Source organism: Rana temporaria, chromosome 6 (genome assembly GCF_905171775.1).
Source record: "Rana temporaria chromosome 6, aRanTem1.1, whole genome shotgun sequence".
Classification (NCBI taxonomy): domain Eukaryota; kingdom Metazoa; phylum Chordata; class Amphibia; order Anura; family Ranidae; genus Rana; species Rana temporaria.
Window position 1 is genome coordinate 25,528,595 of NC_053494.1, and position 27,156 is coordinate 25,555,750.

Sequence of the window (27,156 nt, forward strand, 5' to 3'; positions counted from 1 at the left end):
TGTGTGCGGCAGCCCCCCTCAGCCCTGCCAATATTTACCTGAGCCCCATCTCCATCCAGTGATGATGCATGAGAGACTTGGCTGCCCGGGACTCTCCCTCCTCATTGGCTGAGACAGCACTGGGGCGACATTGGCTCCTGCTGCCGTCAATCAAAATCAGTGAGCCTATGAAGACAGGGCCGAGCCGAGGCTCCATCTCTGAATGGACACACAGAGCACCGGCTTGGCTCAGGTGCCCCCATAGCAAGCTGCTTGAGAGGGGCCAGGAGCGCCGGCGAGGGACCCGAGAAAACCAACTGCAAAGAGGAGGACAATATAAAGTTTGTTATTTTTAAATGAAAAAAATAAGACTTTAGTATCACTTTAAAGAAAAAGAAACTCCAGAAGAAAAAAAATAATAATAATTTACTGAAACAATGGAAATATAAAAATATATACACAGATAGAGATGACAATGTCATTAGTAGAAAAATATCCCATGTCGTCTATAAAACATTCTAATCTAGTGTTTTCTCTGTAGTCTTCACTTCAGTCCATCGCTAGCGGGATCAGGGTCTGTCCTTAGGGTCCTCCTCACTTCTTCTTCTTCTTGGCTCCGGGACAGATGTCTCGGTTCAGACAGTCGGAACATCGAGGGGCCACAGGGAGGCACATCTGCTGCCCGAACCCCACTAACAGCCAATTCATCTCACTCCACAGATCCCTGCAATAGGCCCAGGTGTAAACGCTAAAGCTGAAATATCTATACATGTTACCTGGTTCCCCATCTATGGGATTTGTAAAGCAGAGGCTGAGGAACTACAAATCACAGCATTGCTTGTCAGTGCATTACACGTAAAGCAGAACTCCAGTGTTGTCACAATACCCCTCTAAAAATCAGAAAATGTTCATTTCATGTGTGAAGGTCTGCTTTAAGCCAAAAGAACATCATCATCATTATTATTATTATTAGGGGTCGCACCAATATCGTTTTTTGATCGGCGAGTACCGATACTTTCAGTTAAGTATTCGCCAATATCGAGTACCGATACTTTGTGGTTGTAAAGGTTTGTTTTTTATTTTCTAAATAGGTTACTTTAAGCTAGTGCATTGTTGGTTCCACTTACCTTTTCCTTCCATTTCCCTTCTAAATGTTTTTTTTTTCTTTGTCTGAATTTCTCACTTCCTGTTCCTCCTCAGTAAGGTGTTCAGTAAGCTGTTCTAAATGACTTTCCACCACTGGAAAGCTTACTGAGGAGAAACAGGAAGTGAGAAATTCAAACAAACATTTAGAAGGGAAATGGAAGGAAGAGATAAGTGAACCAACAATGCACTAGCTTAAAGGAACCAATTTAGAGAATAAAAGACGAACCTTTACAACCCCTTTAAGTACCGTATTTATCGGCGTATACCGCTCACTTTTTTGCCCTGAAATTCAGGGCAAAATCCTGAGTGCGCGATATACGCCGATACCCGCGCCGAGTTCAAACTACTGCGCCGGCATATACCGAGCGCAGTACACTCGTGTATAGTCGGGCAGGCTCGGGTTCTCTCGCAGTCATGTCCTGGACGTACAGGACGTGACCGCGAGAGGAGCCGAGCCTGCCCGACTATATACGAGTGTACTGGGCTCGGCATATGCTGGCGCAGTAGTTCAAACTCAGCGTGGGAAGCGGGGAGGACAACGCAGAAGGACGCCGGACCCGACGAGGAGGACACTGCTGAAGCCGCAGACGGACTCCAGGCCCGACAAGGCCGCCGATGGAAGCCGTGCAAGACAACAAAACTGTAAGTACTAAAATCTTTTTTTTTTTTACAGGAATGCGGGTCCACTTTAGGGGTGCGCGCTATACGCCGGAACGCGCAATACCACGATAAATACGGTACATATCTGGTCATATGAAAAATCTGCTTAATGTCCCGATCTTGCTGATGATAGCAAATCATGGCCACTGGAGCTGCCCACAGGGCTGGAGAAGTTCAGGGACTTCTGTGGGTATAGGGAGAAAGTGATGTCAGCTTGGGGGGTAGACCTGTGCAGACCTTGGGGGGGGGGGGGGGGGGCAGCTGTGATTTGCTATCGGCGGGATGGGGATGCAGATATGTACTTAATGTGAGTAAACACATTTTTAATAAACTTCCCATTAGCGGGTGATTTGGACAGGAATCGCACCACATTCCTGATCGTTTTGCATGCGATTCTTTTCACCCATTCATTTTATATTGGCGCAAATCGCACCGCAAAATAGCGGTTTTGGGATCGGGACCATTTTCGCGAATACTCCTGAAAATGCTCGATATCCTGCATCCCTAATCATTATACAAGATTTATGTATCATAAATAGTTTGCTCAGCAATTTACAAAATAAAGTTACAAGAGGGTCAGGAGGCGACAGTTTCTAAGGGGGACAAGTGAGGGATGAATTGATGGCAAATGTAAGAGTTCAGTTTTAAGGTGGAGGTGGGATACATTTTATATTTCTTTAGTAAATAACCCCCAATGTATACTGGAAGAAACCTTCCCCTAACATCAGTTCATAATGTCCTGACCATGAATGTAAACCTGGTAATCGTCCAATGTGCAATTACCTTTTTTTTTATAGCTTTTATATTTGAGTAACTTCTCAGAATACAAAGAACTATTCCTTCCCCAGCAGGATCACATATTCAGTGCAGTTACCTTGGTGGTGAAATCATCCCAACGCTACAGGACTAACCATTAAAGTGGTTGTAAATCTCAGACATGAAAGAAGAACAAAGCATATCCCTCTCTATAGCAGGGATATGCAATTAGCGGACCTCCGGATGTTGCAAAACTACAATTCCCATCATGCCTCTGCCTCTTGGTGTCATGCTTGTGGCTGTCAGAGTCTTGCTATGCCTCATGGGACTTGTAGTTCTGCAACAGCTGGAGGTCCGCTAATTGCATATCCCTGCTCTATAGCAGCTACTTGTCTCAATTAAAAGCACTAGATGTCATTTCTGTCTGCTGCTTTGTTACTCTGCTATCAGCATGAATCACTCCTGACACCAAGAAAAAAATGCTGACAGGGAAGGGACCTCCAGCTGATTAACAGCATTAGCCCTGTTCCTGTGTGAAGGGGGCGTGTCCTGTTCCTTCCCTCCACTCAGCCCTCAGAGATCTCATTACCGAGCTCTGCAGTGTGTAAATTCAGCTCTCCGCCCCCTATTTTCTGAAGTCTCAGACAAGCTTATTAATTCTGGGCCTTGAACAGAATGTAGAGAAGAGAATACAGCAGATAAAAAAGGTACAACTTATGTAGGAGGATTTGTTTCATCTCTGTGCATCACCTGAGGATTGTTGTTCCTTCACTGGGTAAATGTAAGGGGTTACAACCAGTTTAACCCACCATATCAACCAGTGAGTGGAAAAAAGTATTTGATCCCCTGCAGATTTTTTACATTTGTCCCACTGACAAAGAAATGATCAGTCTATAATTTTTAATGGTCGGTTTATTTTAACAGTGAGAGACCGAATAACAGCAGCAATATCAAGAAAAACGCATTTCAAAGAAGTAATAAATTGATTTGTATTTTAATGAGTGAAAAAAGTATTTGATCCCTTATCAATCAGCAAGATTTCTGGCTCCCAGGTGTCTTCTATACAGACAAGCTGAGATGAGGAGCACTCTTCGCCCACGTCACCTTGGGCCGATTGCAAATGCGATTTGATATGGCAAATCGGCAGCTATTGCCGGCAATGGCACCGTCCGAATCGGCGAGATGCTGACTTTGCGGCGCCGCACCGATTCCCAAAAGAAGTTCCTGTACAACTTTTGGCAATTTGAATAGACATCTGTACATGAACAGATGTCTGTGAAATCGCCCCAAAGTCGGACTGCATTGCCGGTCTAAAATCGTGCGTGTTAAGCTAAACTCGCACAATTTCATTCCCGCATGTCAGTCCTGACTGTGGGGGGGGTCAATTTGTGCGAGTTGCTGCACAGGCGTCTATACAAATCGCACCCCGAAGTCGCCAAAAGTAGTACAGAAACTACCTTTGGCAATCGATGCAGCGTCGCACCGATTTGGACAGTGCCATTGCCGGCAAACCAATTTTGCTTGTGATTTTACATGTCAAAATCGCATGCCATATCGCTGCAATGTAAACCTAGGCTAAAAGGGAGTGCTCCTAATCTCAGCTTGTTACCTGTATAAAAGACATCTGTCCACGGAAGCAATCAATCAGATTCCAATCTCTCCACCATGGCCAAGACCAAAGAGCTGCCCAAGGATGTCAGGGACAAGATTGTAGACCTACACAAGGCTGGAATGGGCTACTAGACCATCGCCAAGCAGCTTGGTGAGAGGGTGACAACAGTTGGTGCGATAATTTGCTAATGGAAGAAACACAAAATAACTGTCACTCTCCCTCGGTCTGGGTCTCCATGGAAGATCTCACCTTGTGGAGTTTCAATGATCATGAGAACAGCGAGGAATCCGCCCAGAACTACACGGGAGAATCTTGTCAATGATCTCAAGGCAGCTGGGACCATCGTCACCAAGAAAACAATTGGTAACGCACTACACCATGGAGGACTGAAATCCTGCAGCGCCCGCAAGGTCCCCCTGCTCAAGAAAACACATGTACAGCCCGTCTGAAGTTTTCTAATGAACATCTGAATGATTCAGAGGAGAACTGAGGGAAAGTGTTGTGGGCAGATGGGCCTCAACTCGCCGTGTTTGAAGAACAAGGAATGCTGCCTATCACCCCAAGAACACCATCCCCCACCGTCATACACGGAGATGGAAACCTTATGCTTTGGGGGTGTTTTTCTTCCAAGGGGACAGGACACATCAAAGGGACATGTGCCATCAAATCCTGGGTGAGAACCTCCTTCCCTCAGCCAGGGCATTGAAGATGGGTCATGGATGGGTATTCCAGCATGACAATGAACCAAAACACACGGCTAAGGCAACAAAGGAGTGGCTCAAGAAGAAGCACATTAACCGGTTAACGCCCGCCGCATGTATATGTACGTCCACAGAATGGCACATTGGCGTACCTGTACGTTCATGCCTTTCCGCGCGTCGGGGGTCCGATCGGGACCCCCCTGCTACATGCAGCGGTCGGTAACCAACTGTTGGAGCGATCCGGGACGAGGGCGTGGCTATTCGTTTCTAGCCGCTCCCTCGCGATCGCTCCCCGGAGCTGAAGAACGAGGAGAGCCGTATGTAAACACGGCTTCCCCGTGCTTCACTGTGGCGGCTGCATCGATCGAGTGATCCCTTTTATAGGGAGACTCGATCGATGGCGTCACTCCTACAGCCACACCCCCCTACAGTTGTAAACACACACTAAGTGAACCCTAACTCCTACAGCGCCCCCTGTGGTTAACTCCCAAACTGCAACTGTCATTTTCACAATAAACAATGCAATTTAAATGCATTTTTTGCTGTGAAAATGACAATGGTCCCAAAAATGTGTCAAAATTGTCCGAAGTGTCCGCCATAATGTCGCAGTCACGAAAAAAATCGCTGATCGCCGCCATTAGTAGTAAAAAAAAAAAAATGCAATAAAACTATCCCCTATTTTGTAAACGCTATAAATTTTGCGCAAACCAATCAATAAACGTTTATTGCGATTTTTTTTTACCAAAAATATGTAGAAGAATACGTATCGGCCTAAACTGAGAAATTTTTTTTTTTTATATAGATTTTTGGGGGATATTTATTATAGCAAAAACTAAAAAATATTGATTTTTTTTTTAAATTGTCGCTCTATTTTTGTTTATAGCGCAAAAAATAAACGCAGAGGTGATCAGATACCACCAAAAGAAATCTCTATTTGTGGGGGAAAAAAGGATGCCATTTTTGTTTGGGAGCCACGTCGCACGACCGCGCAATTGTTTGTTAAAGCGTCGCAGTGCCGAATCGCAAAACCTGGCCTGGGCATTTAGCTGCAAAATGGTCCGGGGCTTAAGTGGTTAAGGTCCCGGAGTGGCCTAGCCAAAAATATTTGGAGGGAGCTGAAGATTAGAGTTATCAAATGTCAGCCTCGAAACCTTAATGACTTGGAGAGGATCTGCAAAGAGGAGAGGGGGAAAAAAATCCCTCCTGAGATCTGTGCAAACCTGGTGGCCAACTACAAGAAACGTCTGACATCTGTGATTGCCAACGAGGGTTTTGCCACCAAGTACTAAGTCATGTTTTGTGAGGGGGGGTCAAATACTTATTTCACTCATGCAAATGCAATTCAATGTATAACTTTTGTAGTTATTCTGTCTCTCACTGTTAAAATAAACCGACCATTACAATTCTAGACGGATCATTTCTTTGTCAGTGGGGCAAAAATACAAAATCAGCAGGGGGATCAAATACTTTTCCCCCCCGCACTGTAGATGCAGATGTACAGCTTCCTCACCTGGGCATCCAGTCTTCAAGGGCCACCCGAGTGTCTTCCGGGTTCTTAGTCTCTTTCTTTACCCACTTCAGTCGGTTGGAAATTCGATGTACATGAGTGTCCACACCTGTAAGCAGAGATCGTACATCATTAGCGCTACATGTGATCGGAATGGTCAGCGGGGTGCCTACAGAGTTCTGATGGCAGCAACATCAGTTCCTACAATGGCTCGACCCGATCGCCGCCGGTGTTCCGCGATCGGGTCACAGGAGCTGAAGAACGGGGAGAGGTAAGTGTAAACACACCTTCCCCGTTCTTTTCCGATATAGGGAACGACGATCACTGACGTCACACGTCCGGCCCCCCTACAATTAGAATCACATAGGAGGTCAGACTTAACCCCTACAGCGCCCCCTAGTGGTTAACCTCTTCACTGCCATTGTCATTTTCACAGTAATCAGTGCATTTTTATAGCACTTTTCGCTGTGAAAATGACAATGGTCCCAAAAATGTGTCAAAGTGTCCAATGTGTCCGCCATAATGTCTCAGTCACAAAAAAAAAAAACGCTGATCGCCGCCATTAGTAGTAAAAAAAAAAAAAAAAATATTAATAAAAATGCCATATAACTATCCCCTATTTTGTAAACGCTATAAATTTTGCGCAAACCAATCAAACGCTTTTTGCGATTTTTTTTTTACCAAAAATATGTAGAATACGTATAGGCCTAAGAAGGAAAAAATAGGATTTTTGTACTCACCGTAAAATCCATTTCTCTTCCGTTCATAGACGGACACAGCCTTCTTTGACATTAGGGTTATGCTTCTTCCTACCAGGAAACTCTCCTGGTAGGAAGAAGCATAACCCTAATGTCAAAGAAGGCTGTGTCCGTCTATGAACGGAAGAGAAAAAAAATATTGTATATCTTTTTTGGGAATATTTATTATATCAAAAAGTAAAAAATATAGAATTCTTTTTAAAATTGTCGATCTATTTTTGTTTATAGAAATAAAGAAATAAAAACCGCAGAGGTGATCAAATACCACCAAAAGAAAGCTCTATTTGCAGGGAAAAAAGGACCCCAATTTTGTTTTTTGGAGCCACATCGCACGACCGCGCAATTGTCAGTTAAAGCGACGCAGTGCCGAATCGCAAAAAAAGGGATTTTTAATACAGCTTACCTGTAAAATCCTTTTCTTGGAGTACATCACGGGACACAGAGCGGCATTCATTACTATGTGGGTTATATGGAGTACCTTCAGGTGATGGACACTGGCAATCTCAAACAGGAAGTGCCCCTCCCTATATAACCCCCTCCCATAGGAGGAGTACCTCAGTTTTGTAGCAAGCAGTATGCCTCCCAAAATGGTCCCCACAAGAGGGGTGGGAGCTCTGTGTCCCGTGATGTACTCCAAGAAAAGGATTTTACAGGTAAGCTGTATTAAAAATCCCTTTTCTTTCTCGTACATCACAGGACACAGAGCAGCATATTCATTACTATGTGGGATGTCCTAAAGCAATGCTTTACTGAGGGGAGGGAGAACATCTCCAAGACAAAAGGATTTAATTTAGAGATATACTCAAATCATAATAAATCCAACTTAGTTGAGAAAATTAAATTTAAACTTAAATTTTAACTCAAGGGTGCCCCCGATTCTGAGGGTCTTAAATCGCAGCCCGCAGCACTGCCTGCCCAAAGGCTGTATCTGTATTCCTTCTTACGTCCACCTGGTAAAATTTTGTAAACGTGTGGACTGAAGACCAGGTTGCCGCCTTGCATACTTGAGCCATAGAGATCTGATGGTGTGCTGCCCAGGAGGCGCCCATGGCCCTGGTAGAATGGGCCTTTACTGACAACGGAGGAGGCAACCTCTTCAAGCCGTAGGCCTGAATAATTAACTGTTTAATCCATCTCGAAATGGTGGATTTCGCAGCTGCCTGCCCCTTCTTGGGCCCATCTGGCAAAATGAATAACACATCTGTTTTCCGAATCTTCTCTGTAGCTTTAAGATAGGCCTTCATGGCCCTGACAATATCCAAGGTATGCAGCAACCCTTCCTTTCTGGAAGTGGGCTTTGGAAAAAAGGATGGTAATACCAAATCCTGGTTCAGGTGAAAACTGGATATAACCTTTGGTAAAAAGGAAGGATGAGGACGGAAAACCACCCTGTCCTTATGCAGAATAAGATATGGCTCCTTACAAGATAAGGCTGCCAACTCTGACACTCTCCTGGCGGAAACTATGGCGACCAGAAATACCAACTTCCTTGTTAGTAAAACCAAAGGAACTTCAGCCAACGGCTCAAAAGGTTGTTTCTGTAGAGTTGACAGAACAAGATTCAAGTCCCACGGACAAAGTGGTGACTTAAGCGGAGGTTTAATACGCAAGACCCCCTGAATGAAGGTCTTAACCAGCGAGTGGGTGGCCAGCGGCCTCTGAAACCACACTGACAAAGCTGAAATCTGTCCCTTGATTGTGCTCAATGCCAGGCCTTTATCCACTCCCAGCTGGAGAAAACTTAATACTCTATCAATGGTATATTTGCGGGAAAGCCATTTCTTGGACTCGCACCAGCCAACATAGGCCCTCCAAACCCTGTAATAAATTACTCTGGAGACTGGCTTTCTAGCCTTAATCAGGGTAGAGATTACTTGTTTAGATAGACCTCTACCCCTAAGAATCAGGGATTCAGCCGCCAGGCCGTCAAATTTAGACGCCGTAATGCAGGGTGGAGGATCGGGCCTTGCGAGAGTAGGTCTGGCCGTAGAGGAAGCGTCCAAGGTTCTCCCACTGACATCTTTAGGATTAGTGAGTACCATGCCCTTCTGGGCCATGCTGGAGCTACCAGAATGACTGGCTTGTGCTCCACCCTGATCCTGCGCAACAGGCGGGGTAGTAACTGAAGCGGGGGGAAGGCATATAGAAGATTGAACTGATGCCAAGGGCAAACTAACGCATCGGTCCCGCAGGCCATAGGGTCCCGAGTCCGGGACATGAACCTGTCTAGCTTCTTGTTGAGCCTTGATGCCATGATATCCACGTCCGGCATTCCCCACCTCTGGCAAATTATCTGAAAAATTTGCGGATGCAGAGACCATTCCCCTGGCGACAGAGTCTGACGACTCAAGAAGTCCGCCTGCAGGTTGTCCACCCCGGGAATGAATATTGCCGATATGCAGGGCACATGATTCTCTGCCCATAGGAAAATTAAGCTCACTTCTCTCTGAGCTGCTTGACTCTTAGTTCCCCCTTGGTGATTTATATATGCCACAGCCGTGGCATTGTCTGACTGTATCCTCACCGGGAACCCCTGTAATTTGGAGGTCCAAGCCCTGAGGGCTAACCGAGCAGCTCTGAGCTCCAAGATATTGATGGGCAATTGACTCTCCTCCTGTGCCCAAGTACCTTGGTGAGTGCACCCATCCAAGATCGCTCCCCAGCCCTTCAGGCTGGCATCTGTGGTCACTATCTTCCATGTCACGGGGCTGAAAGATTTTCCCTTCAGTAGATTCTGAGGGTCTAACCACCAACACAGACTCTGCCGGACTCTTGATGAGAGTGGCAACAGAAATTCCAAGGCCTGTGGCCTTTTGCTCCATGCTGACAGAATGGCTGCCTGCAGGACACGAGTGTGACTTTGAGCGTATGGCACTGCTTCGAAGGTGGCCACTAGCTTGCCTAGTAATCGCATGCATAGGCGAATAGTTGGTTCTCTCTTGCTTAGAACCAGATGTATCAATTCTTTGATAGCCTCGACCTTTATTCGAGGCAGGAACACCCTTTGTTGTTCCGTGTCTAACGACATGCCGAGATATTCCAACCTCTTTGTGGGTTGGAAAGCTGATTTTTCTCGGTTTAGGACCCAACCGAACCTCTCTAGGTATCGAACCGTGAGAGCCACTGCTCGTTCCAGGCCAGGAGATGAATGATCTATGATTAGAAGGTCGTCCAGGTATGCTAGGACAATGATCCCCTGGATTCTTAGGTTGGCTAGAATTGGAGCTAGGACCTTGGTGAATACTCGAGGAGCCGTAGCCAACCCGAAAGGGAGTGCCACAAATTGAAAATGACGCCGAGCCACTGTGAAGCGTAGAAACCTTTGATGTGGCTGAAAAATTGGCACATGAAGGTAAGCATCCTTTATGTCTATGGATGCCAGAAAGTCGTCTTTCTGAAGTGCGGCGGCTGCCGATCGTACGGATTCCATCCGGAACGAGCGTACTTTTAAGTACGCATTTAATCCCTTTAAGTCCAAGATTGGCCTGACATCGCCGTTGGGCTTTGGGATGATGAACAGATTGGAGTAGAACCCTAGCCCCTGTTCCTGGGCTGGTACCTTTACTATCACGCCTTGGTAAAGCAAATGATTTAATGCCGCCATTAAGGCGGCCTTCTTTGTCGGCTCGACTGGCACTCTCGACTCCTGATAATGAGGTGGAGGGATTCTTAGAAATTCTAATTTGTAGCCTGTGGCCACGGAAGACCGGACCCACTTGTCGGGAATGTCGGTCTCCCAAATTTCTGAAAAAAGACGCAGTCTTCCCCCCACCTTCGTGGGTGGGGGCGTCCCTTCATGAGGCAGACTTAGGGGCTGTCTTTGCTGGTTTACGATACCACTGCTTCTTGCCTCCAAAGGCTTGTCCTGGTGGCTTATTGTTAAAGTATGATCTCGCAGGAGGCCGTCGATACTGCCTGGAATTGGCGGACCCCTGAGCAGGGGGAAGCTGCCGTTTGAACGCAGGTCCCCGGACCTTCTTTTTTACTGGTAGAAGTGTACTTTTGCCACTTGAAATAGTCTGAATGTATTTATCCAGATCTTCTCCGAAGAGTCGTTCTCCATGGAAGGGAAACCCTGCCAGGAGCTTTTTGCATGGGGGCTCAGCCTCCCAGTTCTTTAACCATAAGAGCCTTCTCATATGTACTAAAAATAGTGACAGACGAGACGCTTGCTGGATGGAATCCTTTATAGCATCCACCGCGAAGCACATGGCTCTAGGAATATCCGATAATTCTTCCGCCTGTTGGGCCGGAATAACCTTAAGCATTTGTCTTGTCTGGTCTGTTAGTGCCTGACAAACTCCAATAGCAGCCACCGCTGGCTGTATTACTGCACCCGCCGTAGTAAAGGATGTTTTTAAAAGCGTCTCGAAACGCTTATCAACCGGTTCTTTAAACACCTGTATGTTTTCTACCGGGCAAGTCAAGGACTTATTTACACAGGAGATGGCGGCATCCACCACTGGGAGAGTCCACTTTTTGGCAAATTTTTCTTCCATAGGATAGACGACGGAAAATCTTTTAGGTGGTAAAAAGATTCTGTCTGGTCGTGCCCAATCCTGGAAGATTACTTCCTCTAAAAGAGGATGGACTGGAAAAACAGCGCTACTCCGAGGCGATTTCAAAGAGCCTAAAGATGATACGGCCGAAACCTGAGGTTCCGGCAAGGGCAATTTAAACGCCAAGTGGACCATGTCTGTCAGGGATTGGACCCAGAAGCTTTCCGCTTGGGAGGCTGAGCAAGGCTCTTCATTAGCCGAATCCTCCACCTCTGAACCTATTTGGTCCTGGTCCAAATGATCCTCCTGCAACTCAAATCCCCCCGGGGAGAGAACCTCAGCATCTGAGGGTCCACACTCAGGCGACGGAGACCTAGTCCGCTTTTTACCCGGTGTAGATTTGGCTATCATAGCCGCTAATCTTTTCTCTAGCCCTACCAAGGAGGTGGCTAGCATACTCTCTGTGATAAACACAGGGTTGGGTGGATCTGATGTAGCCTCAGCACCAGATCTCCCTAATGGCTTAACCAAGGTGCCCAATGGTGTAACAACCTGTGGGGAAAGTACCGGCATAGGCCGATCTGAACCATCAGAATCTGAGGGGGAGCCCCTTTCTTTTGTACCCCCTGATCCTGAACCTTTGGAAGCCATGGTACAATACCGAGGTACCCCTGCTTACAACCTTTGATGGTTGTAGCTAGGAGAAAGAAATAGTACGGTTTAGGGAACGGTATTAACCATTAACGTCCAAAAACCAAAACGGGAAGACCAGTATGTTTCCTATATTTTTTTTTTTTTCTTTTTTTTTTTCAATAACCTTTTTTTTATTTTTTTTTTATGAAAACATGCTGTCTTCCCTCAAAAAATTGCAAGTATCCATCTGCTGTATAAGGAATTTTTTAGGCTAGTAACCACACAGCTAGTTCTGTTCACCAGAACTGCAATACTTCCTTGCGCAACTGGGTGCCCTCAGCCGCACTGCAGCCGATCTGCGTCCTCCTCCTTCAAGCTCAGCAAGCAACTGAGCTACACAGCATAGAGGAAGGGCCGCCCCTTCCTTTTATGAGACTCGATGTCCCGCCCCTCTTTCTCCACAACGGCGCAAATCATCACCCTGCGCCTATATTACAGGGCGCGCGCCCGCGTTGCGGAGGATGGGGCCACGCCGGAAGCGTCTGACATGCTGGAGGACAACACCGCACGGCACCCAGACAGGCAAGGCCTCAGGTGAGTCACTGACCCCCCAGTCCTGGGAAAGCATAGCCAACACACAGCTCCTTTCCCAACCCAGCGCCCAGCAGACAATTTACAATGCAACACATATCTTTAGGAAGATCACACATGGGGGCCCATACATAGACCATCCTGTCTCTTTGATAGACATAGTGGCCCAAAACTGCCAATGCAAGAGCATACTCAGGCACATCCCCCAAAAATCTCCCTAGAGAGCCTGCCGACGAACCAAGTCCCGCAGGCCCCCCCTTTCTTACCTGCTCCATGCCGCAGGACTTTGCATAGCAAGCGGTCCAATCTTCCCCCATCTCCGTGGGTGGCGTACTAGACCTTCAGGCCCTGGGGTCCTAAAAAGGAACCCACTGTCCTGGGCCCATATAGCAAACAGGTTACCTTAGGTACCGCAGAGGTTCTAAGTCCTGGGCCCAGCTCTCTAAAAAGAGAAGCATTATAGGCAAAACCCCACGGTTTGGGGCCCGGGTACTGTCCACTTTTGCTCTGAGGCACCTTGGACAGATCCGGTTAGCCTGCCTTGATCCCAAGGATGTAGGAGACAAGCTATTCCATGACCAACACCTAAGACACTGGCGAAAAAACTGAGGTACTCCTCCTATGGGAGGGGGTTATATAGGGAGGGGCACTTCCTGTTTGAGATTGCCAGTGTCCATCACCTGAAGGTACTCCATATAACCCACATAGTAATGAATATGCTGCTCTGTGTCCCGTGATGTACGAGAAAGAAAGGGACAAGGTCCTTAACCTGCATATTGGTCCGGGGCTTAACCGGTTAAGCAGAAACTAAAGAGAATAAAATGAATAAAATGGTGGGCGTTGCATATTTTTTTATCTCAAACGATATTTGTGTAGAGGCTTTTCAAAGCAAATCTTTTGGGGGGAAAAAAATATTGCGTGGTGTGCCGATCGCCCCCGTTCGGATCACGGATCGGTGACGATCCGTTGCACCCCTAGTTTGTGCAAAAGTGATCGCATCTACAAACTGTGGGATATTTTTATGGCGGACTTCTAACTGACACTTTTGAACAAGATCTCCATCTTCATCCCTGTCAGAGCGGCGATCTGCCTTGTTTCCAAAAGCAGATCGCTGTTCTGCCTCTCTGAAGAACAATCGCGGGCAGCCGTTGGACATCTAATCCGCCAGACCCGCTGATTGGCATCCCGTGTAGATTCAGTGCACACGCACCACCCAGTGGCTATTGCACGGAATGACATACAAGTACGCGATTTCGTGCAATAGAGCCGACCTGCCGCAGTAAATATGCGGTAGGCGGTCGGAAAGTGGCTAATGCATTTTAATGCAGACCTTTTTTTTTTGTCTGCACTAGAATCAGATCGTATGGGTCGATCCGATTCCACATTTCGCACTGCGTTCTGCAAACAGATTTGGGGGCGTCATTAACTTTATATTGACACCCACAGTAGTTTGCGGAGCACAGTGTGAACTGCCTGCGATTCTGATACGCTGCTGGAACTGCACAGGAAATCGCTGTGATTCCCACGCCTCGTCAGCGTAAGCCGGGCCTCGTCAGCGTAAGCCGGGCCTCGTCAGCGTAAGCCGGGCCTCGTCAGCGCAAGCCGGGCCTCGTCAGCGCAAGCCGGGCCTCGTCAGCGCAAGCCGGGCCTCGTCAGCGCAAGCCGGGCCTCGTCAGCGCAAGCCGGGCCTCGTCAGCGCAAGCCGGGCCTCGTCAGCGCAAGCCGGGCCTCGTCAGCGCAAGCCGGGCCTCGTCAGCGCAAGCCGGGCCTCGTCAGCGCAAACCGAGCCTCGTCAGCGCAAACCGGGCCTCGTCAGCGTAAACCGGGCCTCGTCAGCGTAAACCGGGCCTCGTCAGCGTAAACCGGGCCCAATAGGCAGAAATCGAGTAATTTTCCAACCTAACAGACTCACCAATCCCTGATACTCTGTTCCATGCGATATCCATGACCAGATGAGCCATTTTGGGGCCCACCCCGGGAAGTTTCACCAGCTCAGCTACGTTATCAGGTATGTCTCCTCCGTATTTCTCCTCCAGGATCTCCGTGGTCTGCTTGATGTACTTTACTTTGCTCTGATGGAAGAAGGCAAGACACTCGTTACTCCACTTCTATTAACTTTACACCAGTTAAAGTGTATATCACCCAAACATTTTCTATGTCCGATATGTGTATATTGTGTATATTGTTCCATGTACTTATAATAAAAGGTATCCGGTTTCCTTTGCATTGCTTTGATTGTGTCAAATACCTGGAAATCATACCAGTTCCGCTGCTATCCTACTTCGTGCAATCACATCCATACCTGTGTGGTCGGGTTTTTTAATTTTTCTTAGCATTCTACTTGGGAGAACATACCGCCCCCCCCGCACAGCTATTTACTGGGACGCTCAGTGTACTGCTGTTTCTTTGCCTCCTGCTTACAACCCTCCTCCCTACTTCTCTATGAGGGTTGCCAACTACCAGTAAATTCATGGACAGTTTGTAAAAGACATGATTTGTACATCTGCCCGTGAATGTGCATTACAGACATGCAATCACAGATTTCACAAACTGTCCATGAATTTACTGACAGTTGGCGTCCCTTCTCTCTATGTCTCTTTTGCCGCTGAGAACAGAGATCATGTGATCACTTAATAAGAAAAGTTATTTATATTATACATTAAAATATACATACACAAATGTTTTTCCTTCCATTTCTATTTTAACCACTTGAGCTTTAGAAGTTTTTACCCCTCTCCTGACCAGGCCATTTTTTGCTATTCTTCGGCACTTTGCTACAAATTTATGTACCGTATTTATCGGCGTATACCGCGCACTTTTTTCCCCTTAAAATCAGGGGAAAATCGTGGGTGCGCGATATACGCCGATTCCCGCTGTCTCTCCGAGAGCCGAGCCGAGTGTACTGCGCACTCGGCTAAGCTCTGCCACCACAGCTCCACCCGCAGCCACGCGAGAGGAGCCGAACACACAGGAAATCCGGCTCCTCTCGGCTCGCGCCAAAATCCAAAAACGAACACCGGACACGCTCACCTGGATGGAGGCCGCAGACGGACACGCTGGCCGCAGACGGACACCTGGATGGATGGAGGCCGCAGACAGACACCTGGATGGACCCTGCGCAAGGAAGCCGCAGATGGACACCCACAAGGCCGCAGACAGACGCCAGACAAGGCTGACGATGGACGCAGGACAAAAATGTACGTTTTCTTTTTTTTTCCTTTTTTACCTTGCTAAGCTTGAGTTGCGCGTTATACGCCGGGGCGCGGTATACCCCGATAAGTACAGTAATTTTTTTTCACACAAATATAGCTTTCAGGTGGTGTTTGATCACCACTGAGTTTTTTTTTATTATATCAACCAAAAAAGGCCTAAAATGTTGCTATAAAACATATCCAATTAAAAATCAAATACATTTAAAAAATCTAAATCAAATTCTTCATAAACGTTGACCAAAATGTATTCTGCTACACATCTGTGATAAAAAAAAAAAAAAATACCAAAAAGGGTACATTGATTGATTTGTGTGAAAGTCATATAGGTAGACTCAGGTAGAGTTAGGCCGGCTTATCAGTAGATAAGTCGACCTAACTCAGAATCTACGCCGACTTATGTTTAAGCGTATGCTCAAACAGAGATACGCTTAAACATATCTAAGATAAGACGGCTTGCGCCGTCCTATCTTAGGTTGCAATTTTTCGGATGGCCGCTAGGTGGCGCTTCCATTGCGGTCGGCGTAGAATATGTAAATGATTTGATACGCCGATTCAGGAACGTACGCCCGGCTGCCGCAGTAGTTTTACGCCGCTTCCGTAAGGCATTAGCAGGCCTAAAGTTATTCCACCTATGAGGTGGAATAACAATGTTAAAGTATGGCCGCCGTTCCCGCCGCGAGATTCAAATTTTTTACGTTGTTTGCGTAAGTTGTCCGCGAATCGGGATTTACGTCCACGTCAAAATCAATAGGCCCGTGCGGCGTACTTAGCCGAAATGCACACTGGGAAATGTAGGCGCCCGGCGTAAAAAAACATGAGGTCAAGCCTCATTACCATACAACACGCCCCCCTCCAAGACATTTGAATTCGGCGCCCTTACGCCCGCCCGCTTTAGGCTACGCCGCCGTATATTAGCAGGCAAGTACATTGAGAATCATGTACTTGCCTAGCTAACTTATGGTGGCGTAGCCTAAAAAAGGTAAGCTGCGCCACCGTAACTTTAGTCCTATCTACCTGAATCTACCCAATAGTGTCTACAAACTATGGTATATATATTTGGATTTTTTTTTTATATACTACTAATGGCAGTGATCAGCGACTTAGAATGTCGCTGTGATAGTGTGGCAGTCAATCTGGCACTAACCATCGCTGAGGTGAACTAACTGCCAGCACTAGTGACATTAATACAGTGATAATACTATACACCGTCACTGTACTAATGACACTGGCTGGGAAGGGATTAACATCTAGGGGTGATCAAGGGGTTACTTAGGCGAAGGTGCATTTTTGGTTAAAAAAAAAAGAGAAGAAAACCTGCAAAACAATGGCATAATGTGCTAGTTTACTAGCACATTACAAAATACTCACCTTGGAACGAAGCCCTGCAAAGTTACCGCTGAGAGTTCCTGAGCAATTGGGCCGTCGTTTGGAGACCTCAGAGCTAGATGAGGTTGGACGTCCTGGCACAGAATTGTGCCCAGCCTGTACACTGAGCTGTGCATGCATGGCTCACTGTACACTCACAGACAGGTGGAAACATCTGCGACAGACAAGACATACACAATATGGTAATAAACACTGCCCCACTCACCTTCCAAAACCCTACTGGATAGATCAGCTTCCCCAAAGTCTCTTCGTCGGTCTCCAGAATCCTCTGTACACTCAGTCCATGCTCCCGCAACTTGGCCATGGCTGCCGAGGTCACCTGATCCTTTGTCTGGCTGGAGAGCATCAAGGAGAGCAGGACCTGATAACGCATCACCTGCACAGAGACAGCGCTTAGATAAGGCGACATCATGTAGCTTTCAGTACTTCAGATCATTTGAACCCTCTACACCACTGAAAATTAGGCAAGGACTATTTTACCAGCTTGGACCAATAGAAGTGTGCATATGCCATAGCTGGCTGATTCCCATGGAAGCTGGAAATCACAGGCTACTACAGCGATATTCACTAGCATCCAGGTCCTGTGACAAGCAGCTGCCCTACTGCTTAGTAAACACAGGAAGCGGCTCCCATCCGACCCCGCCTTACTATCGCAGTGCACAGGGAACAGTGGAAGCCAAAGACATACAAGATGCAAGTCTCACTCTCTCGGATCAGTAAGCTCCGCCCAATGCGTTTTGTCACCAACGTCGTCAAGTGCCCCTGATGAAACGCATCGGAGAGTAACTTTATTCACCAATTCGTTTTAAAGGGGTCATAAGATTTTGGGGAGTTTTAGCGCTTATTTTAGTGACTGAGTATTACAAATCACAATATATCACCTCTGAGGGCAAAACTTTAATAGGTTTGTTTGTTCAAAATATTACACACAGCTCTATTTTTCTTTATTGTTTACATTTGATATTGATGCGCAAACTTTTTACATTGTGCTTTATTCCAAAAGGAGGCGCTATCCCCCCCCCCCCCCCCAAGATCAACCTGCAAGGGGGGCCCAGCATTGCTCACAGAGATTATCATATAGCAGGGATATGCAATTAGCGGACCTCCAGCTGTTGCAGAACTACAAGTCCCATGAGGCATAGCAAGACCCTAACAGCCACAAGAATGACATCCAGAGGCAGAGGCATGATGGGACTTGTAGTTTTGCAACAGATGGAGGTCCGCTAATTGCATATACCTGGTCTATAGGTATCTTAGGGCTACTACTCACACTCACATGTCTGCTTACTAGGGTTGTCCCGATACCACTTTTTTTAGGACCGAGTACAAGTACCGATACTTTATTTCATTTACTCGCCGATTACCGATACTTTTTTTAAAAATGCAGCCTTGTGTCCCCAAATGCAGCCTTGTGTAGGTCTCCCCCCCCCCCCCCCGTCTAGTTGATTGGCGCTCGGGGAACATAACAGCTTTCATTTGAATAGCTGTGTGTTCCCCGCCGCGCCCGTCATATATAGCCCCCCCCCCCCCTGTCCGGGCACTTTGATAGACAGATCACCCATCCCAGGATTGGATTGGTGATCTGTCTATCAAAGTGCCCGGACAAGGGGGAAGGGCTATATATCAACTAGACGGCGGCAGCGGCAGCAGCTCTCCTCTCCAGTGGCATGTTTTACATACCCCAGGACTGTTCTGCTCTCCGCCCCCTCTCCGGAGGAAAAAATAAATAAATAAATATCGGTGAAGCATCGGGAGCATTTGCGCGAGTACAAGCAGGCGCTGTATAGAGCCGACAAGCAGATCTGCATGTTCGGCTTCTGTCGGAAACGCCGTGACTCGGACGTGCCTACGCAATATGGGGGGCGGGGCCTTATCCGCCGGGGGGAGCTTATGCTGAAAAGACGTCAATCATCCGGGCGACCTCCCAGAAGACATGCCTCCTCAGCTTGGAAACGCCTACTCCCGCGGGGAGAAGTACCCGGAAGCCGGAATGAAAAGATAGATTATAAGGTATGTACAGCGTAAAAGAAAAAAATATTCGCGGACTGTACATGTTAGAAGTCTAAAGAAGTTGTAGAAAAATTTTATTTGGGTGAACCTCCACTTTAAGCTGAGCTGTCCCCGTGCCTTTCTGAGCATTTCCGGTGCCCCCCACCTCTGGCCACATGTGGTATTGCATGCCATAGAAGTCAATGCGGAACTAATTATTTTCGTTTCCATTGACTTCTATGGGGAAACTGGCTTTGACATACGAGTGCTTTGGATTATAAGCATTCTCCTGGAACGGATTATGCTCGTAATCCAAGGTTCCACTGTACTTACAATAGACACACTATTACTTTCCTCGAGTATAAATATTTAAAAAATTAAACAGGTAGACTGGCTCAGCAGGTACGAGGGTCTGGGGACTCCTACTGGCGTCTGTGAAAGCCATAAAGAGTTGGCCCGTGTCTCGGTCTGTAGGGGTGCACCCGAATCTGCAATATTAGTTTTGGATGGAATTTTTCAGCTCATACCATTATGTATTAATGTATTTTATGACCAGAGGTGGAATGCAGCTCATGTCCAAGATGATCCAGGAAATGTAAACGGAGATGAAAGCCAAAACCGCATCCAGTAAACACAATCCCCGGCTGCTTATGTTTCATCTGTGCACAGTGTCCGGATCACGCCGTCATTTTACTGGCATTCCAATCAAACGGCTCGAACATACACAGGCCAATAAATCTCACATCTGCTCTCCACTATCTTCAAAACACACAGATAAAATACTGCTGTTCTTCTGACTTTAGCACCTTGCCCCAGAATGTTCGAAGAAAAGCGTCACAACATTCTGGACATTCAGTACATAGAGGAGGAGGAGGAGGGGACCAGATTACAGTGAGCCCTGTGCTATAGAAGTATGCATTAGGGTTGTCCTGATACCACTTTAACCTCTTGACCACGGCCCCATGTCCAAAAGACGTCCTGTTTTTAAAGATGGATATCTCGGTAACGGCAGCAGCTGCTGCCACAACCGAGGTATCCATCTTTTCAGTGGGCGGTGGTGTACACGATAACGGCGTTCTCCGCGGCGGATTCACCGCGAGATCGCCGTTATCGGTGGCGGGAGAGGGTCCCCCCCCCTCCCGCCGCTCTCCCGTGCCCTCCGCTTACGCTTACCGGAGCCGTCGGTAGCAGCGGAGGCGATCGGGTCCGTTCGCCAAGTGACTGGGGTTGCGAGTGAAGGAAAAATGTCCTTCACCCGTCCCCATAGCTCTGCTGGGCGGAAGTGACGTCAAAACGTCAGTCCCGCCCAGCGTCTTAAAGCAACATTTTTTTTTTTGTCATTCCAGCCTTTTATGTTTATTAAAAGTCAGCAGCTCCAAAAAGTGTAGCTGCTGACTTTTAATAAACATACACTTACCGCTTCGCTCCTAAAGTCCCCCCCCCCCCCTCACCGCCGGCGCCTCCACTGCAACTGTGGGCACCCGGCCGTGACAGCTTTCGGCTTCACAAGCGGGCACTCACTGCGCATGCGCGAACGGCGCAGCGCTCCCCGATTGGACAGGCGATCGCCTAGGACCTGTCACGTGTCCCAGGCGATCGCCTACAGGGAAGGGCCCACTCCCTCCCCCCCCCCCCCCCCAAGAAAATTACATGCCAAATGTGGCATGTAAGGGGGCGAGGAGGGGATTAAGCGGAAGTTCCACTTTTGGGTGGAACTCCGTTTTAAAGCGGAGTTCCAGCCTTTTATCTTTATTAAAAGTCAGCAGCTACAAAAAGTGTAGCTGCTGACTTTTAATAAACATACACTCACCTGCTCCACGGTCCAGCGACGCGGCTGCCTGGAGCTCCACTCCTCTCCCCCCCTCTCCGGCCGGCGCCTCCATTCATAGTGTGGGCACCCGACCGTGACAGCTTTCGGCTTCACGGCCGGGCACTCACTGGGCAGGCAATCTCTTGGGACCGGTCACATGTCCCTGGAGATCACCTAAAGGGAAGGGCCACCTAAGGCGTGAAGAGAAGTTGGGCCCTGGGCAGAAAGAGGAAGTGGGACAGGAAGTCCCACTCCTACCGAAGCCCCCACCCCCCCTCCCCAAAAAATGACATGCCAAATGTGCCACTTTTGGGTGGAACTCCGCTTTAAAGCAGGGGGCTGTGATGTTTTTATGAAGCTACATACAACACCCTGCTTCCCCTTCCACCAGCCATGTTCTGCCTGCATTGCATAGAGAAGTGTGGAGATTCAGTGGTGATGTCAAAGTATATAATGAAAATGTTTTATTTAAAAATTGTATTAGTAGGCTGAGAGGGATGGGGGTTGAGTAAGGAGATACCAGGTAAGAAAAGAATAAGCAGATTAGACTTCAGCTTTAATTTGGCCCTTTTCCCATTGACTGTGGCCCTCAAGGGGGTTGTAAAGGTTTGTTTTACATTTTCTAAATTGGTTCCTTTAAGCTAGTGCATTGTTGGTTCACTTACCTTTTCCTTCCATTTCCCTTCTAAATGTTTTTTTTTCTTTGTCTGAATTTCTCACTTCCTGTTTCTCCTCAGTAAGCTTTCCACCATCATCCGAGCCATTCTGGCTGGGGGTTAGTCAGTGTGCTCGCCCCCTCCCTTGAGACTACATCCCTGCGGGAAGACGCTGTGAACGTTCAGGAAGTGAGAAATTCAGACAAAGAAAAAAAACATTTAGAAGGGAAATGGAAGGAAGAGGTAAGTGAACAAACAATGCACTAGCTTAACCACTTCCTGACGGCCGTACGACTATATACGGCCTGCAGGGTGGTTCTAGTTCTCTGGGGCGCCGTCATTTGACGTCCGCCCCCTTCCGCGCTCCAGAGCGCGCAGCGGGGAACTTCTGTGCTGGCCGTGTCCCTTGGACACAGCCAATCACAGATCGCCGTGAACGGCCAATTGGAGTGGCCGTTTGGTAGGCGATCTGTGCGGCCAATGAGAGATGATCTCATATGTTTACATATGAGATCATCTCTCATTGCCGGCTCTCGCAGACGGCGTCCTGTCAGGGAGAGAGGAGACCGATCTGTGTCTCTTCTACATAGGGACACAGATCGGTCACCCCCCCCAGTCACCCCCCTCCCCCCACAGTTAGAACACTAATTAGGGAATACATTTAACCCCTTCCTCACCCCCTAGTGTTAACCCCTTCCCTGCCAGTCACATTTATACAGTGATTAGTGCATATTTATAGCACTGATCGCAGTATAAGTGTGAATGGTGCCAAAAATGTGTCAAAAGTGTCCGATGTGTCCGCCATAATGTCGCAATCGCAATAAAAATCGCAGATCGCCGCCATTACTAGTAAAAAAAAAAATAATACAAAATAATAATTCTGTCCCTTATTTTGTAGGCGCTATAACTTTTGCGCAAACCAGTCGCTTATTGCGATTTTTTTTTTTTACTAAAAATATGTAGAATACGTATCGGCCTAGACTGAGGATAAAAAAAAAAAAAAAAAAAAAATTGAGCTATTTATTATAGCAACAAGTAAAACATTTTTTTTTTTTCAAAATTGTCACTCTATTTTTGTTTATAGCGCAAAAAATAAAAACCGCAGAGGTGATCAAATACCACCAAAAGAAAGCTCTATTTGTGGGAAAAAAAGGACGTCAATTTTGTTTGGGAGCCACGTCGCACAACCGCGCAATTGTCAGTTAAAGCGACGCAGTGCCGAATCGCAAAAAATGCTCTGAGCAGGAAGGGGGTTTAAGTGCCCAGTAAGGAAGTGGTTAAAGGAACCTATTTACAAAATAAAAAACAAACCTTTACAACCCCTTTAAGCGGACAATAGTCAGGCCCTCTCCTACAGACCATACCTCTGGGGCAGCGTTCTGATCAAAACACTTCTCAGCCCCCATCTGATCCACCGGGGCGTCCCGTCCGCTCCTCATCTGCCGGATGTTCTCCAGATGTTTCTGCCACTTTGTCGGCTCCCACTTCAGCTTCTTCTCCACGTCCTCCACCGAGCCCTCGTATGCCACCTGCACCCTCTTCTGCACCACCCTGCTCCTTCCTCCAGAGGGGGGCGCGCCAGCCTCACCTGCAACAACACAACCATTAGAAACTCTGTCTACAGTTGCCACCTCATCCCTTTAATACCGAACACAGAATTTTTGTATTCATTATACAGGTTCAGGGGCTAGTTTAATGCAATAAGTAAAATGTAAGTACAACCTTAATCAGCCACAGAACCTGTGTAAAGGGATTATAAATAATATGGGGTTTGATTTACTAAAACTGGAGAGTGCAAAATCGGGTGCAGCTCTGTATAGAAACCAATCAGCTTCCAGGTTTTATTGTCAAAGCTCAAAGCTTTGGAACCCTCCCCCCCTTCGGTGTCACATTTGGCACCTTTCAGGGGGGGGGGGGAGCAGATATCTGTGTAATACAGGCATTTTGCTCCCACTTCCGGGCATAGATAGCCAAGCCACCCACGGCTATATACGCCACTTCCGGCGCCTCCTCCCCCACCCCTTGCTGTCTTCTGGGAGACACACATGTCCCAGAAGACAGCAGGGACCAGTGGGATCATGCAGCGAGAGTCACGAATGCGCAGTAGGGAACCAGAAAGTGAAGCCGCAAGGCGATTCCCTTACTAAGGATGGCGGCACCTCCACCCGAGAGCTATAGATCAGCTTTGGGTGCAGACATTGCGGGCGCCCTGGGCAGGTAAGTGTCCTTATTTTAAAAGTCAGCAACTGCCGTATTTGCAGCTGCCGACTTTAAAAAAAAATTGGCGTAACTTTAAAGTGTTTTTTAAATATATATATACCTTATTTATCGCGGTATAACGCGCTCCCGCGTATACCGCGCACCCCTAAAGTGGCCCCCAATCCTGTGGAAAAAAAAGTTTTTTTTGTACTTACAGTTTTGGTGTCTTGCGCGGCGTCCATCGGCGGCCTCGTCGGGTCCGGCGTCCTTCTGCGGCTTCGGGTGTCCTCTTCGGCGGGTCCAGCGTCCCTCTTCGGCGGGTCGGGTGTCCTCTTCGGCGGGTCGGGTGTCCTCTTCGGCGGGTCGGGTGTCCTCTTCGGCGGGTCCGGCGTCCTTCTGTGGCGGGTCCGGCGTCCTCTCCGCTCGTTTCCCGCCACGAGTTTGAATACTGCGCCGGCATATACCGAGCGCAGTACACTCGTGTATCTTCGGGCAGGCTCGGCAACTGTCGCGCTGACGTCCTGTATGCTCAGGACGTCAGTGCGAGAGGCGCAGAGACTGGCGGGAAAGCGCGGCGGGAAAACGGGTATCGGCGTATATCGCGCACCCACGATTTTGCCCTGATTTTCAGGGCAAAATAGTGCGCGATATACGCCGATAAATATGGTATATATAAAATACCCTAATCCTTCTAGGGCCCACTGCTGGTGCTCAAGGCCCCGCCTCTTCATCGGGCTCACCCACGGAAAGCCACTTTCTATGGGGGCACCCATGCTCTCGAGTCCCCCTGCTGCATCCATTGACACAGACAGCTGGACTCGGCCTGCTCCCATTTCACTGCCAATGGCTCCTCCTGCTATCAGTCTGTCCAATGAGGACCCGAGACAGCGCCAGGAGCCACTGCGCTTGTTGCGCATCACTGGATCGGGCTCAGGAGGGGGGGTCTGTGGGGCTCGCCGGAGCACAGAAGGCTTTACACCTTAATGCAGGGGTCTCAAACTGGCGACCCTCCGGCTGTTGCAGAACTACAAGTACCATCATCCCTCTGCCTGAGGGAGTCATGCTTGTAACTGTCAGCCTTGCAATGCCTCATGGGACTTGTAGTTTCACAACAGCTGGAGGGAAACCAGTTTGAGACCCCTGCCTTAATGCATAGAATTAAAGCGGAGCTCCACCCAAAAGGGGAAGCTCCACTTGTTTTTGCGCCCCCCCCCCCTGTTTTTGACAGGTACTGTCCCCACTTCCTGGAGACCTGGCTGCGGAGAGGTCCCCCAGAAGTTCGGCCCCCCCTCCTCCGCCGGGCCAGTTAGAAGGCGCAGTGTGCTAGTAGGGAACTGCCGGTTTCCCTTACTACGAATGGCGGCGGCGTCAGCACCCGAGAGCCCACCGGAAAATCAGCTGGGGTGCCGACACCGCTGGATTCCAGGATAGGTCAGCGTCCGAATATTAAAGCGGAGGTTCCACCAAATGTTTTATTTTTTTTTTAAAAAGCCAGTAGCTACAAATACTGCAGCTGCTGACTTTTAAAATATGGACACTTACCTGTCCAGCGAGCCCATGATGTCGGCTGCCTATGACGAGCAATCACTCGTCCCTCGGCTACACCCGCCGCCATCCTCGGTGAGGGAATCGGGAAGTGAGGCATTGCGGCTTCACTGCCTGGTTCCCTACTGCGCATGGGCGAGTCGCGCGGCACACCCTTAGTGGGGTGGATTCCGTAAGCAATTGCGTCTGCGTAACCATAGTTACGCAGCGCAATTGCTTAGTTGCGCCGGCGTAACGACTTTTCTGTATTCAGAAAGCTCGTTACGCCGACTGCAGCCTAAGATATGACTGGCATAAGGCTCTTATGCCGTCGTATCGTAGGCTGCATTCTTACGATGGCCGCTAGGTGGCAAATTGCATACTAACGCCGATTCACAACCCTACGCGCGCCCTGCGTACGCAGTTTACGTCGTTTGCGTTCGTCGGGTTCCGCGTAAGGCTGCTCCTGCTATTAGCAGGGGCAGCCAATGCTAAGTATACCCGTCGTTCCCGCGTCGCGATGTTTGAAAATTACGTCGTTTGCGTAAGTGAATCATGAATGGCGCTGGACGCCATTTAGGTTCACGTTAAAGCAAATGACGTCCTTGCGACGTCATTTGCCGCAATGCACGTCGGGAAAGTATGTTCGGCACGGGAACGCACCTAATTTAAATGATCCACGCCCCCTACGGGATCATTTAAATTACGCGCGCTTACGCCGGCCATTTTTACGGAGCGCCCACACAAATTACGGAGCAACTGATTCGTGAATGAAGCGTAGCGCAGGTAATTTACGGAGGCACAGCATTAAAACGGTACGCTGCGCCTCCGTAAGAGGGCGCAAGTCGTACCTGAATCCACCCCAGTGTTTTTCCCAGAAGACAGCAGGGGCTGCATTTTTGGGCTTTATGTGTAGCTGCTGACTCTTCATTTTTGGAGGGGGTGGGGTCGGCACTCCGCTTTAAGGTGAGAAACCATAGGGCATGGAAATCGTTTCGTAGCGGCATGTCGGTGCGACTTGGCGGACTCCTGTGCGTCTTCAGATGTCTATGCAAGTCGCACCTCAAATTGCCCAAAAATAGCGCAGGAACTTTTTGTCACGTCAGTGCGGCACCAAAAAAGTCGAGTCGCCCCGATTTGAACAATGCCGTTGCCCACAATAGGGTGCGACTTGTCGTGCGATTTGAACCTGTCAAGTCACACCAGGGCCCATTTGAACAAGCTGATTGGTTACCATGCACAGCTTCACCAGAATATTGCACTCTCCAGTTTTAGTAAGTCAGCCCCCAATGTGTCTATAGAAGTGACAGGTTCTCTTCATTCCCTCAGTCCTCCGTCCTCCATATTACCTCCATGCTGCTCCGGTCCGTTTCCTATTCTCCTCCTGCCGACCTCCAGCACTTTCCTCCCACTCCTGGTCACCCTGACAGAGCTCATCCCTCAGCACTGCCTCAGTCACCACACATGGGCAAAACACGCCACAGCACTACAACTCCCAGCAGCCTCCGCGGGCGCTTCCGGGTTAGGGGCATGTGACC

General features: G+C 48.3%; 1 protein-coding gene across 1 annotated transcript; it reads right to left on the reverse strand.

Annotated features, from left to right (window-relative positions):
• Positions 1–384: 384 nt before the first annotated feature.
• NTHL1 (nth like DNA glycosylase 1) lies at positions 385–27,142 on the reverse strand. The gene is made up of 6 exons (XM_040356487.1): positions 26,968–27,142; positions 23,260–23,483; positions 17,646–17,816; positions 14,755–14,914; positions 6,365–6,470; positions 385–703 (listed from the first exon to the last, which is right to left on the reverse strand). Exons 1-6 carry the CDS (start codon positions 27,053–27,055, stop codon positions 574–576), a joined length of 879 nt encoding a protein of 292 aa, XP_040212421.1. The 5' UTR covers positions 27,056–27,142; the 3' UTR covers positions 385–573.
• Positions 27,143–27,156: the final 14 nt, after the last annotated feature.

What these genes read in the sequence shown, in the direction of transcription:
- NTHL1 (XM_040356487.1), bottom strand. Translation starts at nt 27,055, where the DNA reads ATGAGCTCTGTCAGGGTGACCAGGAGTGGGAGGAAAGTGCTGGAGGTC. An exon ending in ATCAGAACGCTGCCCCAGAG is followed by an intron (nt 17,817 to 23,259) that starts GTATGGTCTGTA and finishes GTCTCTGTGCAG; the next exon opens with GTGATGCGTTATCAGGTCCT. An exon ending in ATCCAGTAGGGTTTTGGAAG is followed by an intron (nt 14,915 to 17,645) that starts GTGAGTGGGGCA and finishes TTCTTCCATCAG; the next exon opens with AGCAAAGTAAAGTACATCAA.